The sequence below is a fragment of the Gobius niger genome (assembly GCF_951799975.1).
Source record: "Gobius niger genome assembly, chromosome: 1".
In the NCBI taxonomy this organism is placed as follows: domain Eukaryota; kingdom Metazoa; phylum Chordata; class Actinopteri; order Gobiiformes; family Gobiidae; genus Gobius; species Gobius niger.
In genome coordinates, this window is record NC_136852.1 from 13,180,025 (window position 1) to 13,195,821 (window position 15,797).

Here is a 15,797-nt window from a genome sequence, read left to right on the forward strand (position 1 = left end):
GCACATACCCACGCGTTTATGTCACCTATCCCGGCGACTGGCGACGGATCAAAAAATATGGAGACTGTCAGGTTAGATGCAGTCATCAGCGGAATGAGGGGGGGGTGAAGTCTGTGCGCGCAAACACCAAGTCACACCCTCGGTTGCCTTATCGATAGATCCGATGTTACACTATGTTAAAGGAGGCAGACAGGCGGAGAAAAGTGACGGATGGGGGGAGAGAGAGAGAGAGAGAGAGAGAGGAAAGCGAAACGTACGCGTGAGCGAAGAGTGCGCTCGAGAGTCGGAGAGAGAGGGGGGGGAGAGGGAGAGAATGCCAGGGCGCGCATGTCCAGTTGCTCCATGCAGGCTCCGCGCTGTTCTCATCGGAGCGAGTTTCCCTCCACTCTTTCTCTCCTCCATGTGCACCGGACGCACTGATCGCTCCTGAGTGGACACTGCAGGGGCAAGGGAGTCGTGGAAAGCGCCATGGAATAAGGAATACCGCTGGATAAAACAAGAGGGGAAAACCTCTTCTTTCTGGCGCCTTTCTTTTTCTCCGTCTCCCTCTTTCTCTGGCGACTCCGTCTCTCGATGTCTCTCAACAGTTTCTGAAGGGACCGATGGGAAGAAACATGAGGATTATTCTTTTTTGTTGGCACTTTCTTGGGGTGTATTCCACCCTTTGGGGGTTGGCAGCCGGGGCTTTTCCGAGCTCAGTGCAGATAGGTGAGTGGAAACGAAGCCCCTTCACTAAACCGACTGTTATTTTCTTGTTTAATTTCACTGTGCGGACCCTCTCTAGAGCTCAACGTGACACTGTAAGAAAATGACAAGTCATATTCCCCATGCGAACCGGCGCTCATTTCCTTCGTATTGTTGATGTGTTTGCGTTTGTATGACTGTTGCTGTTTAAAACCGACTTTTGCGTCTGTTCCATGTCCGAGCACGTTACAGCGCGGTTTGTTGCCTCTTCTTCACTGTTTAGACACTGCAGTATTCTCCCCCTCTCCCTCTCCGCTCCTTGTCAGTGCAGGGGATGCCTAATAGATCACATAAAGTTCACCAAATTGCGATTGTCGTTTGATCGCGCGCAGAACCACACATGCGTAAAGAGGTGAAATACGCGTCTCTGTCTCCTTCTGTTAGACTCCTCCGGCACATATGCACACACAGCCGCGCGCGCGCACTGAGCCAAGCGCGCGAGAGGCAGTAAATGCACTGCATCATTCCTCGCGGGGGGCAGATGGGAGGTCCTATAATGAGATTCAGCTCTTTGACTCTGTCTCTCTACGTCTGCCAATAAACTTAATATGCTAAACATCCTCAGCCTCTACGTCTACGCGCACATCTCCCACTGAACCACACGAACATGCGCTTCACTGGCGTGGATGGGCCACTTTGCACACACAGCTATGGCGAAGTGGATTATCTATGTACATGCCATGTCCTGCGTGGATTGAGTTTATGCTTTAGTCTTTAGAGGTTTTCTCTCAGTTTATTTATTTATTTTATTTCTTGGATGAACTGCATTTTATATGGCTTACAGATAATGGCTCGATTTCATGTACAGCAGGAGCATTTCACGTCATTGGTTTAAGTGGTTATTTTTTTTCTAGCCTCCTCAAACAAAATGAGGTTTATGAGTTTGAGTTCAATGTTCATCCGGTTAATGGTAACATATAGACTTACATTTATGTCTGCTTTTTTTCAAACTTTAACCCATCTGTTCCTCCATGTTCATTGCTCATACTTTGGTTTAACCCTCTGCAACACGTGATGTGTCCCTGGTCCACGGTTTAGTTCAGATTCAAGTGTGGGATGTAATTCTTAAAAGTCACACACATGAACACTCCTCCTGAGCTCAAATCATCTGGAGTCATTTGCATACCTCTGCATGCGCTCACAAGTGTGAATATAAAAACAGGCTTTCTCAGCGCACTGTTTTGTGTGGAGAACAAAAATGCTCTGTCCATACAACAATGCACAAAAAAAGCCTTTACCTCTCGCAGTCTGCCATTGGTAAAAATGACTGAAATGAGACTTTGAAAATGTTACGCCATGTTTAATGTTGTGGCTCAGTAGAAATTCATAGATATTGTGGGGTTTGGTATATCAAGGTTCTGTATTTGGTACCAGTCTTCATCAGATTCTAGTCCATGCATCCTATTGAGAACAAAAAAAGGCATTTCCCTTACAGTAGACTCTGGTAGGCTGTTGTTTGCCAGAGAATCCTGCCTCTCTTGTCTGAACAAGATAGGCATGAGCTTCTAGGCTGGATGCCCAGAAGCAGGGACTTGACCCGATCGAGGAGCAATGACCAGGAACTCCAGGACTCGAACTGTAGATCTTATTGTGGTCACATCTTGTTAAAGAAAGCACTTTTATCAGGCTCTATGAAATAGGCCTAGAAATATTTCTCCAGTGCTTCAAAAAAAATGTTATGAAGCTTCTCTCACCAAGGGGGTTGAAGGGGTGTGTGTAGACATTTTAAGGCTGATGTACTGCAGAAGTAGCCGCCTCCCTAAGCCAGAGCCACATGAAGACAAGGATTGGTTTTGCACCGTCATCCACAACTACTATAATAATACTAATACGGTCTTTCTTTATTGTTCTGCACCCAGCATGAGCCCTGAGTAAAAAAAATAGTCTTTCAAAAATCTACAGAAGCGAAACTTGCAGTGAAGCAGGAATTTGGTTGTACATTTTCTGCCATATATATTCTTTTGTGCTATAGCTTTCCAATAGGCATGCAAAAGACCAGAGTAACTTTAGTCTGAACGTTGCCTTAGGCGTCACGACAGTGCTTAGTTTAAATCACGTCTTTTGTATTTGCTTCTCAGTGTGACGGAACATTCTGTCAGTGCCATTCAATCCAGTGCAACCTAAATCATATCAGCCTCAAACTGTGCAGAGGTGTGCAGGTACAGGTTCAACTCAAACATGCTCCAAACGCTTTTCAACATCTATTCACAGCAGGCAACAGCATCAACAACTCCTTTCACAGAGGAGAGTGCCCGCGTCACACAAAATAGATGAATAAATCAAATTTGGTCTCGGGCTGTTGTGCAGAAACACGCCGCTTGCAATGGCGTATGGGGACATTACGCTTTTTGGGTTGTATTGCTGCCTGATGCATTCCCTCAGAGTAGCATACTACAAAAGTGACTCAGATTGTGTCAGTGCAAAGTCTTTTGTTCCCCTGTTAAACTAATCTCAAGGTTGGAAAGTTCTGATATGTAACTTTCTGCCATCAGCAATGGTGACCACTGAGAAGTTGAATTAGTATTAGTAAGAGCCTGCTGTTTATTTCATATACAAGGTAGTTGTACACAATACGCTTATTCCATTCAAACTGGAAAACCATTACAGATTAAATGGTTTTGTACTTTTTGTCTAAATCTGTGCGAAGAAATCAAGTCACATCACAGACCAAGATTAAACCAGACTGTCCAAGAACCAAAGTAGGACTACACAAGACTTGTGTGGTCATTTAGAATCCACATGTACCAAGATGATATCAAGTGTTGTGATGAAAGAAGTTCAGACCCAGGTAGACAAAATCTGTTTATTCGGGAAACCAGGATTCATTATTTCTCATAAATACATATAAACTGATTAACCAAACAAAAAAAACATGTTTTTCGCCAATCCGTCACAATGACAGGGCATGTGCTCAAAGAAATGCAGGTTAAAAGAATTCTCACTTCCTGTAATGTAAACAAAGGAAGTTGTAGTAAGTGCTTTATTTGTCATGGTTAGTCCTGAGCCGCTGTGACTGAGCCGCGCCGCCACTATTGGTCAACCTGACCAGCATGTTTTTGGAGGTTGGGGAAACTGTAGCACCCGGAGGAAACCTGGCTGGCTGCCTTCAGTGCTCCTCTGAAACGGTGCAGCACCTCCAACGTTTGTCCCTGTTTCAGAGCGTGGTGTCCTGCACTGGTCACCCCTCCTTCCTCCTCCTCCAGCACAGCTCCCTCCGCTCCACAACAATCTTTCACCATCTCCACCTTGCTTGTCCCTTTTTTGTTTCCTGTAGCGCCCCATGTGTCGCCTCCACTGTGCTGCAGGTGTGGGGGGCTCTTGGTGCCTCTTCAGTGTTTCAGAAGAAGAAATTTGTAGGTCTCAAATGTCTTCAGCTCATAAGCTCCTGTTTGTTTACCTTTAAAAAGCTGCTTTCTTCAGGATCATTATGGACTCTCCGCAGTAAAAAAAAAAAAAAAATCCACCTAACCCCATAAAAACACGGCAAAGACAAAAAAAAACACTGCTGTACCATTGCAGAGGGAGTGGCAGCTTCTGAACTGAGACGCCATCTTATGAGTTACATATGATAACATATAGTCACACTGGACAGACCAAATATTTCACTAGGACTATACCAAGTCCTCCCATCCACTCTAAAACCAGGACCGACCCAAAACCCAGTCTAAACTAAGATTAAAAACAACACTGGTATTAAATCTTAACTCACCATATAATCCCCATAGCAATCCTGTTTATTGCTCATTTCACATTACTACTGGCCCATGCCTTGATGCAGATGACAGCCTTTGCTGGAGGCATGGATTTTTCATGATGTGTCATGTTTTTATGAATGCCATATCTCAGTGCCGCCTCAGGGGAACTCCCTCAAATTTGGCATCAGCCCTCCTCTTGGTGCGAGATGAAATAATTACATTCTGGTCAAGGTCATGCATTCATCCCCGATGGTTTATATCCAGGTTCAGAGTTCACCTTCTGTGCGATATTATTGCATTCACTAAAAACGTTTTCCAATTTGACCATTCAAGTGCAGACAGCTTAACACACTTGCTAGTGCTTTCCAAATGGTAGATCCAGACCAGGCAAAGTAGAAACTAACCGTATTCTATTGAAAATCATGCTTAAGTGTGAGTAATATATTATTTCATTGAAGGAAGCACTTTTCTTCTCGTGTAATATACACACTTCCAATAGTCTCTTCAACTGCAACTACAACAACTACCAAATGCCACTATTCCTGGCATTGTTACTTTTTTTTTTAGGATCCTAGCCCAAAGGTATCTCAAAGCTTTGCCTCGCGGTTGACTCTGACAGCCTGTTCTTTGCCAGATCATCTTTTCATACTTACCTAGCCAGGTCTCCCAGAAGAGTGAGATCAGGATTTGTCCTAAAGATCTTTACGTGATCTTTCCTGCTAAAAGAAAAAAGTCACTGGGGCTCTATGGGACAGGTGATTTGCCTAGAGAGGTACCTCAAAAGGGAATTAGCCCCAGGGCAGGTTACGAATAAGGAATTTTCAGGCTGGTGTAGCGCCTTTTGTCATGATCCGCGAACTAATGCAAAGAGCGACAACCCCCTGCATACAAATAAACATGAACAAATGAACAACCATATCAATAGAGTGTCAGAAAATGTCCCCAGAGTGAAGGCATCCCCCCAAAAATAGCTGGCTTGAAAAATGATAATAACAATGTGACTGGTTCGGAATAACTAAAGTGCAATGGAGCCGTATTTTCAACATTTTTAACATTTTAATTTGTATACACTTGGAGAATGTTCAATCAATAAAAGTAATTTGCCATTTGACTGACATATTAACATGCCTCTATCAGTGTCACGGGTGCTTAGTATTAATCTATTTTTAGCTCCCTTCATTTGAGTGGCTGTATTAGATTACAACTGATCAATATCATTTATCAGGCTGGGATGATGGAGGGGGAAAAGAGTGTTGGAACTGTAGAAACCACAGAAATGAGACCTGTCGCGGTTATCTCTTTCATTAAAGGCCGGTTCAGGGCTAGAAAAATCAATCAATCAATCAGTTAAGTTGTTTTTGCATAGCCCGATATATCTCAGCAGGAGTTGCCTCAAACATTAAAACAGTGACACAAATAATAAACGTAATGTCCGTGCAAATGTAATGTCCAAAAACCAGCAGCAGCAGATGGAAACTTGCCCCGGGCGTCTCCAGTCCTTAGACCCTCCTTCGCGGTTAGGAAAAACTCAAAAACCCAGTGGGAGAAAAGAGACGCACTTTTCAAGTTGACGTACCATGTCAGTCTCCATTATTTCACATTATATTTCAGCTTCATACTGGTGATTCTGGGAGATACAGAATGAGATCAAGTGGAGGTGCAGATCAGGGCACTGGAGCTTAATCATTGTGTGGCCATAGCGGAGGTTCATATTTGTACATTAACACACTTCTTGGTCTGGAAAAAATATGAACACAATTATTACTGTAGAAAAGGGATTTTGATTAAACTTTTCACACATATTGAAAGCTAAAAGCTGAAATGAACATCACTGATGCTCAGATTCATCAACTAAATCAACAAGAAAAATGGGACACAATGTAAACGAAGCAAATAACTAGTCAGAGCTAAAAAATAATTAATCCTGGCTTGAGCTAAGACTGAACTAAACATAGAGTCTTGGAGACAGCAGTAACCCTATGGATCGGTTTCATTCACATTTTCCCAATATAGTCTCTAACTTGAGGTCTTTCGACCAGTCAAATGATCCCATCCATAGTTAACAATACTTAACAGAAAAAATAGTCCAGTTTACCTGGGACAGTCCCAGTTTTGAATCCTTTGTCCCATGCCCTGATAGATTTCTCCAAAACCACTAATTTGTCCCAGCTGTCCTGGCTTTTGCACAATATAGTCCCAAAAGTAACATACTTCACATTAATGTATGTTTTGGCCCATGTGAATATCAGTTACCAAGTATAAACCAATCCTCAATGCGGATTTGTGCAAGTAATGAGACGTCAACAGTTTACCTTTCAACATGGGAAAAGACAGCCAAGATTTGGAACCCCTGCAGCATACAGGGGTTCCAGATTTCCCAGTTAAAAGCTGGAAAATCTGGTTACCTTAGTGTAAACCAAGCTGCAACAATGACCTGACATCAACAAAAAAATATTAATTTGCAAACTTAATAGCCTTTTTTGTATTTTACTTTGCATTGTGCACGTGTCACTAAAGCACAGGGTTGCCAGGTCCGCGGTTAAACCGCGGAATTGGGCGGTTTTTAAAGCCATTCCGCGGGTGAAAAAAACGGTCACTATTTCCAAATCCAAAGGCTCTGTAAGCTGCTTTTTCAATAAGGGAGGGGAGTAGGGTCATCGTAGGAGCACATGGGCTCTGTTCACTAGTAAACAATATTAAAAATTCCAGCCGCGCCGTATGTCCGCGGGTTTTCCGTGGTTTTCAGATATTTTTGGGCGGGTTTGGCTGCCCAGACCTGGCAACCCTGCTAAAGCAGTACTGAGTAACTCATGCCCCTAGAGGCCATAAACGCCACTGCAGGTGCTTTAGCATGTTGCATTTTTTTTACTCCTTGTCTGTGAGAGTAAATACTACACTGACAGAAAAGACAAAGGGACAGAGGGATATTGTACATCCAATTACACAATGGAGATATTTTTTTTTCACTCAAACTTGGCTGTAATACTGTTTAAGTTGCGCTAGCCCGCAGTTAGCTTTGCCCATTAGCCTGTTAGCTTCTTCTTCGTGATTCTATTAGTGTGTAGTTTTCTGGCCATAGACACCAGGGGGAGATGAAAGACCCCCCAATAATCCCATTAACACTGGTATTACCCCCAGAGGGACTACAGAAGGAATTTATTAAGGTATACAAGTTACTTAGTACTGCTTTCAGGTAGGAACTACTATTGTTCAGTATTTTTGTTTCACCATGCGCTAAAGTGAGAGACACGCCCACAAGATTAGTGAAGCGTCCGTGAAGTTTTCAAAGAGCACAATTTTAGCATAAGATTACTCACTAATACTTACTACTAAAATCATCATTGCGAGGTATGTTTATGTTTCTTTTATGTGAAAAAGATAGAACAAAATGCCCTGCTCTCTTTCTTGTGGCTGTCACATTGTACATTAATATTTTTACTCATGTATATATTGTATTTGTTGTACTTAGATTTGAGCTTGTTACTTATTGCGGTGGCTATAACATGGGTTACAGACTACAGAGCGCTTTACAGACAAAATTAGGTTTCAGATCAGATATTAATAGCAAAATAAACAAACGAAAAAGGGAATCAAAATCAACATGGCAAGCATGTCTTACTGCGCTGCTTTTGCTTCCTCCTGCCTGCGTTTCTCCCTCTGATGCTGTCAATGCAGCTGCCACGAGTCTAAATGAGCGTTTTGTGTGTTTGTGTGAGTATGTGTGAGTGTGTGTGAGTGTGTGTAAGTGAGGGGACGTTAAGACAAATTGCCTTTTGTAACAAAGCTAATGAAGATGTTGCCTTTCTCTCCCCTGCCCCCCTCCCACTGTTTTCCTCTGCCCATTCCGCTCCATCCATCTTCCCTCCCATTGCCGTATTTGTCCCTGTCTCTCACTGCACTTCCTCCTGACCCTATACCCGTCCCGTGATAACTTACTTCCTCCTCTCTCAATCATGCCCCCTCCTCTCTATAGGTGGATTGTTCATTAGGAATACTGATCAGGAGTACACGGCGTTTCGGCTGGCTATCTTCCTCCACAACACCAGCCCCAACGCGACGGAAGCGCCTTTCAACCTGGTGCCGCACGTGGACAACATAGAGACGGCAAACAGCTTCGCAGTCACCAATGCATGTAAGTGTTGAGAACACGTGAGCTCTGGAAGGACACAAGAGGCCAGTGCAATCTGGAAATGATATGAATGATGACGGTTGCAAGAAGATGGGGTTTGTTTTAACCTCTTTAACGGGATTCCAACATATGTCCACTTATTTTTGATGTCATAATTTCAGATGTAAGGCAGGGACGTTTTAATAACCAAAAGAAAATTCACAATACTGAATCATTGTTCGAGGGTGATTGGGCCCACACACCTGCCAAACGACTAATCCCGAGGCTTAAAATCCTTGAGTGTGTGGAAACTAATTCGGCCTGTTCACAGTGATATTACAGAGATATCAACGATAAAATTCATCCACACATTAGCTCTTGTAAAAGATAATGAGTAACATCAGGCATGCACTGTCCCAAACAGATCTAAAAAACAAGTAAACATTATTCGCAGTGGTCCCCTCCTTTCTTCCCAGAGCTGCATTTTGTCCCTGAACAATGGTTTGTTTTCCCCTGTGTGCACTACTTGGATTGCACTCAGAGGAATTGGCTCAAATTAACTGCTTTCTTGTAACAGTTGCTGCTGTTTTTATGTCGCTGGGCACTGGAAATGGATGTTGCAATTCAAAACCACGTTGCCAGTTTAAATCATTGAAAGTGGTTTGTCCTTTCGTGAGTTTTAAGTTTTCTTGCAATTGGTTGAAAATTGGGAGCCTAGTGGTCAGAGTATTCCAAACCAGGTGCTGTTATTGCCACATAAGTTGCTGTAAACTTACCCACCCAAAAAAGACTGTTGATAATTGCTCTGAACAAAGCTGAAATTGCAATTTTGATTACATTTTGAGGGATGGCACAGCCTTTGTTATGTTAATGCATTTGATTTTGGACAAGGTGGAGAATGTCTCTCGAAATAACAAAGATGCTGGATGAGGATAATGTTCGGGTCCAAGAGGCCGTTTTGAAATACCCTGAAATAAGCCTGGAGCTTAGTCTGGTCAGAGGGTCAGGCCATAAGAGACACCATTTCAGCATATGATATGAGAAAGACTGAGACATTTGTTGTATTTTAATGCTTATTGGCCATTATTTCTAGGTTTTGACGCATTTGTGTTAGCCCCGGCCTGACTCCAACCCGCGCAGGTGGTGCTTTAAGGAAAAACAATTTGGAGCGACTGCTTTATAGGAAGGTTAGAGTGTTCAGGTTGGAGATATTGAACACACTGGTCACACCTCTGCCTTGTGTAATATTTGGAAATTAGAGGCAATCCATATGTGTGTTTTTATTTTGAATTGAAGCCTTTTAGTGAGCCAAGTCAGAATTATTAGCACCAACAATAGCGGCCAATAATTATAGGGTAATAATATAGGATAAAACATAATTGGTGCTCGGATGGTTACACTCATGCAGTCGATCGTACGGTCGTTTTGTTTTGCAAATTGGTTTGGCTTTGGTCCCGTGTAATTGCGGGAGAGACCGGGGCGCTGCTTTTTTTTTGTTTTGTTTTTTTGACATGTGCCGTGCGCCGGAGCTCTCCTTATCTGCAGACACTTGTCAAGCCTTTGTCATATAAGTCTCTTCTTATCCCCACCGCGCGGGCTGACGCGAGCAGGAAGTCACAAAAGCTGAGTCAATGCTCCAGCCGCAAAGTGGAGCCTGCGGGGTTTTAATTAGTTTGGCATATTAAGTAATTAAACATTTTTGGGTTCCCCGGTGGAGCAGGGGCGCTTGGAGCATCCCATAGGTGTAACGTACTGCTGTGTTTTGAGCACTGATGCATCTTGAAGCGTCCTGAAAACAATATATTCAGTTTGTTGGCACTGCAGTGAAAGTAAGATGAGTGAATGAGATTTTTGGAGTAAGTTAATCTGTTTTGTTAATGCCGTCCCTGAGGTAGGTAGCTAAAACACTGTACTTAAGCTGGTACCACTGCTTTAACTAATCATGTTGATTGACTTGTAATCATCATAGACTGAAAAACATGGACGTAGCTATTAGCTCCTGAAGCTTAATCGGAAATGGGAGCAGACTCCGGAAGATCCTTGCCGTAATGGACTTTCAATTAAAACCTCTTCGCCTCTCTTTAATTCATAATTGGATACAGATTTGTTTACGCTTACCTCCACGTCTTTGTCTTTGTTTCCTTTTTCTGTTTTCCTTTTTGCCCTATTCTAAATATAAGAGCTGTGGCTCCAAAAACCCAGCCAAATTGTAAAAGCCTGAACGAGCTTCGCTATCGCTATTCCACAGTTTATGGTAATTACGCAGTTAAAATGTGACAGAGGGAAGGGGATCTTACAGCGCTTTTCACATGACTTTAAATCACCCCAATAGCTTCGAGCGATCATTTTTCATTCACGAGCCGTCCGACCACCACTCCTGTGAATGTAACTCAGCAAACTCATTACAAACCACCCGCTCCCAGACTTCTCTCTGCAACATATTCACCAGGTTTGGGCCAGTGTCTTTCTGCACATTTTGAAAAAAAACACAATGGACGTAAAGCCCTTTGTGTAACGCACTGTAATAAAAGTTTGTGAATTGAGTTTTGCCAGACTGCATCTTATTTAGAGGTAAAGATCTGCCGCAGTTTTCATTGTTGCTGAGAGTTTATTAGAAAGTGGTTAGGGAGCTGTTAAAAAGTGCTGTGGCTGTGCGCTCGTTTTATGAATATTCACCGGGGGGATTGTGTCACTTCTCGTTACCACAGATCTGAAGAGCATCACAGGCATTCGATCCTATTATGGAGACTTCTTAAGAGACGAGGCCGATGTGTTTACCTTTTTACATCATTAAAGTTTAACAAATTGGCTGCTGGGACCTTTAACAAGGCGCAGAGAGGAGTAATCAATAGCACAACGATACTGCCCTCCAGTATGATGTGACGATATATCACTGTACTAAATGAGGGCCTTCGAATTCAAAGTTTGATGAGCGCTCATAGGCATTTTTACTTCCAAACACAGAGCGGACAGAATGAAAGGTCAGCAACACACTGCACCCACGATGTAATGAGTGCAACTTAGTAACTGTACAGTATACCTCAGAGACATCCATGGTCGCTAATGCAAATGCAGTGGTTCTTAACTGGCGGGTCGGGTCCAAAAAGTGAGGCATGGAAACGGCATTTTCAGTGGGTCTTGAGATTTTCCCGGAGAAAATCTCTCTCAATTTTTCATCGATTAAGAAAAATATACAAAATCACAACCAGAGTTTGATAAATTAATGGTGGATAGCTGTGTTAATAATGATTTTGTCTTCCAATGCTTAAAGTAGAACTAAGTAACTTGTTTACCTTAACAAATCCTTTTCGTATAGACCCTCATGGGTAATACAAATGTTAATGGGATGATTGGGGGGTCTTTCATCTCCCCCTGGTGTCTCTGCACCGGGTCAGAGGCGCAATACACACTAATGGAATCACCAAGAAGAAGCTAACAGGCTAACGGGCAAAGCTAACTGCGGGCCAGCGCCACTTAAACAGTATTTACAGCCAAGTTTGAGTGAAAAATCTCCATTGTGTAATTGGATGTACAATATCCCCCTCTCCCTTTGTCTTTTCGGTCAGCGTAGTGTTTACTCTCACGGACAATTAATGAGTAGAAAAATGCAACATGCTGTGACAACTGCAGTGGCCCTTATGGCCTCTAGGGGCATGAGTTACTTAGTTCTGCTTTAAAGGCTTACCCAATTTGAGGTATGCTTTCATTGTTTGTAAAGTATAAAATTGTTAGTTGTATCCACATCTGTTTTTTAACCTTAAATCAACAATAATCTGAGAGGAAATGCAGTATTATATCATAGATTTAAACAACCTAGCTCTCATAAGATGGAATACATATTCTTATATTTGGGTCACGGTGATAATCGGTCCCGAAGATACTGCCCTGACGTTGTTAGTTGTTGTTTGAGGTGAGTGCATTGGGCAGAGTCCTTAATGCTCCTTCTCTTTACTACATGTCCTCTATGTGAACTGTTAAAGTATTGATAGACGTGTGCCTTAATGCTGTGGTTCGAATGGTACTCAAGAAACTCTCCCGTTCTGGTCTTTCAGAAAATTAGAGACCATTCCCTTCATGTATTTGTCCTCCTTTGAGCAGGTCCTTGTTAGAAACTACTTAAGTCATAGTGTCGTCAAGTTTAGGCATGCTCTCGTCTTTGGACATATTCTGACATCACCGAGTCCACTCTGTAAAATGATCTTGTAATAGGCTTCTGCTCGGGAACTGTCTTCGGGTTTCTGCCCCTAGCAAGTAGTGGAACTGCTGATACCCTTTATTCACCATATTAATTCAACATCTCACTGTTGTTTCCCCCCACTCTCCTCCTCCTATCCCTGCTGTCTTTTCACGTCTTAGTCCTGTTTTTCTTTTTCTCTTTTTTTGCTGTGGCTGCTTGCTTCACAGCCACGGTGAATGGATCTCTAAATTAATCCAGTGCTCTGGGTGCTGAATTAGAATGGGGAAATTTTCGCTCCTGACCTTGGCTGGTTTGGCACTATACCGGTATTCAGGAGGCGTAGACACATCATAAAAACCGTGGCCCCTATCGCGTCGACTATCCACCCAGGAATACAGCTCAATTTGCTTGTCCCCAAGTCACACCGCTGCCTGCTCGAGTGTTGTCAATCTTGCCTTGTGTATAGCCCCACGTCAGCTTCTTTTGTGCCATTTCAATGCATACGATCCATAAGAGTGTGTGCATTGTGACTGCATGCCTCTATTCCCCGCTGCATCTCGTTCATCCAGCTATGGAAAATAATACACATGGATTAGCATGACCAAAGCGCCTTAATGATGCGCTTGTGTAGAATGTATGCAAAGCACAGTGATGTGGAAAAGGCACAGCCACCAAGTCCTCAGAGACAGTTCTGATAGAAATAGACTGATGGTGTATTAGAGTGAAATGGAGAGGGTATTAATGTTAACCAAGATGTGGTTATGGCTGGTATAGAACCACCGTGATACCCTGTCATAAATGCAAATGTGGCCCATTACCTTTTATCATAAGTGAATACATTAGGTACCAAAGCTATGCATTTCTAAGCTGCAGTGCCTTTTTAATCAAAATGCACTTATTTACCTCTGCATTGAATCTGACTTTACCATTGGAAATGTCAGCTGTAGGCTATAATCCCCACTGTTTTAAGATGCAACTGCTGTCTAAATTCAAAACATGGTTCCTCCTCCCTTGATCAGTTTTAACCTGACAGACAGAATGTGGAATAGCGTCGCTGGTGTTATGTTTGTTTGTTCACTGAAGAGTGTTTTCTCAAACATGGGGAATATTTTGGCAGTAAAGTTTAATTATGCCTTTCCAGAGTTGGCTTAATTATTAAGTAAGAATGTTATGGCATGACTTTTGCAGAATTCAAATACAGTCATCATAGAAATTGTTTCAAAGCCTTCCATGCTGCATTAGTATTCAGTAGATGTCAGTTTGACCCTGGCAGTCATTTCCAGTATGAAGATACATAGCATTATACATATATTATCATACAGTATATTGTTTTTCTGCACAAACTGCACTTGTCAGTGATAGCACATAAGTAAATAACGTCCTTAACAGCTTTTGTCCCAGTGGCACTTACAAATTGTCCCACGTTCTTCAGGATCTGATCACCACATATTTATGTCTCTGTTTTAATAATCATTGCTTTTACTAAATGCTATTAGGTAATTAAAGAGAAAACGGCCCATACTCTCCAGCAGCAGTGGTTACAGTGGCTGCTTGATTATTGCACTGATGCATGAGCTCATTTGTCATTTAGAGTTTATATAGATCGTGCCCATAGTGAATCATTTACTAATCAATACTGTTTATGTATTATTGACGACGGCAGATTGCATTTACATACGTGCTGCTCTGGTTATCTCTGCAGCCCACCTGAATGCCAAAGTCACCTCGCTCTGACTGCTCTGTTTGAAGCTGTAAAAAAGAAAGACAGAGAAATATTATGCATTAATAATAATAATATATATATATTTTCATATTTTCATGAAAAGAAAGCAACAATCAAAATCAAAATGTTTGCTGCTGTAGGAAACATGTAGATATGCACAAGCTTCTTACCGAAGGATTTGCATCGATTGAATATTTATAACATGGTAAATAATGAATAACAAATATGATTTTAGAGTGACCAACCTGCGATGTGATGTAGGTTCAATTGTGCAAATGGCGCACATCTTTAGTTAGATTTGTCTCCTCTGAATTTTCCTCCGCTTCGTTTGACGTTGACCTTTACATCAGATGCCCTTCCCGAGCTCTGACTCACCATTTCTCTTTCCATTCCTTTCATGTGTTATGCAGCACACGTATAATTACAGAAATGGCAACGGCTCTGAAAACATGTAATCGAATGCTTTTGTACCGGCCGGTCTATACAACTTAGCGCTAACTCTTTTCGATCATGATGAATGTGCGGCACGCTGCAGAATATTAAGTCCCCATCATCGGAGTAATAAATTACCTCTGTAGTTTGAGTTTATTAATCAAAAAGCTCCTAGGGCCATGCTGACCACACAGAACCACCGCGCAGATGCACACAACACATTAGGCGAGGTCATCATTTTTTCATGTCCACTTCCATGTCCAACGTTAGAGCAATAATTAACGAGATTCCTGGAACCTTTTTAAACCTGCACATGCTCAGAGCGCTCGGCACCTCTGCCCTCCCGCCACACACACTCTTCATTTGCCATTTCCTTGTATATGTATGTGAAATAAATGTAGAGATACAGGCATCTTCCTGAACCCAGTGCGTTGACTTCTAGCATATCCCCCGGCTCACTTCCCCCTCCAAACGCCTCTTGCTGGAGATTTGAGATGCTCAATATTAGCGGCGGGCCATCATCTTTATTGGCGACGCTTTGCATGGCCATACGTCTTCTTTACGACCGCGCTGGGCCAAATAGACTGACATGATATCTGAGAGTCGGGCCAGGCATAGTGAGTTTGGAGTGGAGAGTGTTGCTCACTTCGTAATGTGGAATATTTAGTGAGACTTGTAGGAGGATTCTACTGCTACTAATGCTTTGCCTGGCAGCGAGTTACGCCGCTTAATCTCACTCACTCCGTTAGCATGATAACATAATTAAAATTGATTATTTTAAAATGCGTTTTATGGACTTTTGTGCAATCTTCTGCAGAGTGCTGCCCACATGGTGCTAAACTGTGCATTTAAATCAGAAACAGTATCTTCTCTTTGGGAGTGATGCTGCTGCACAGTGATAGGCTTTGAAAGGTATAT

General features: G+C 42.5%; 1 protein-coding gene across 5 annotated transcripts in view; it reads left to right on the plus strand.

Moving 5' to 3' along the window:
• The first annotated feature begins 299 nt into the window (after nucleotides 1–299).
• gria4a (glutamate receptor, ionotropic, AMPA 4a) overlaps nucleotides 300–15,797 on the plus strand; it is a 143,895-nt gene continuing 128,397 nt past the window's right edge. For 2 of the 5 annotated variants that reach the window (XM_079573827.1, XM_079573828.1), the window contains exons 1-2: nucleotides 304–708; nucleotides 8,413–8,571. In XM_079573827.1, coding sequence (XP_079429953.1) covers nucleotides 603–708; nucleotides 8,413–8,571 — 265 coding nt within the window. In that variant the 5' untranslated portion in view covers nucleotides 304–602. Of the gene's footprint in view, nucleotides 709–8,412; nucleotides 8,572–15,797 lie in introns of all 5 variants that reach the window. The other 3 variants (XM_079573829.1, XM_079573830.1, XM_079573831.1) reach the window with 2 other exon arrangements.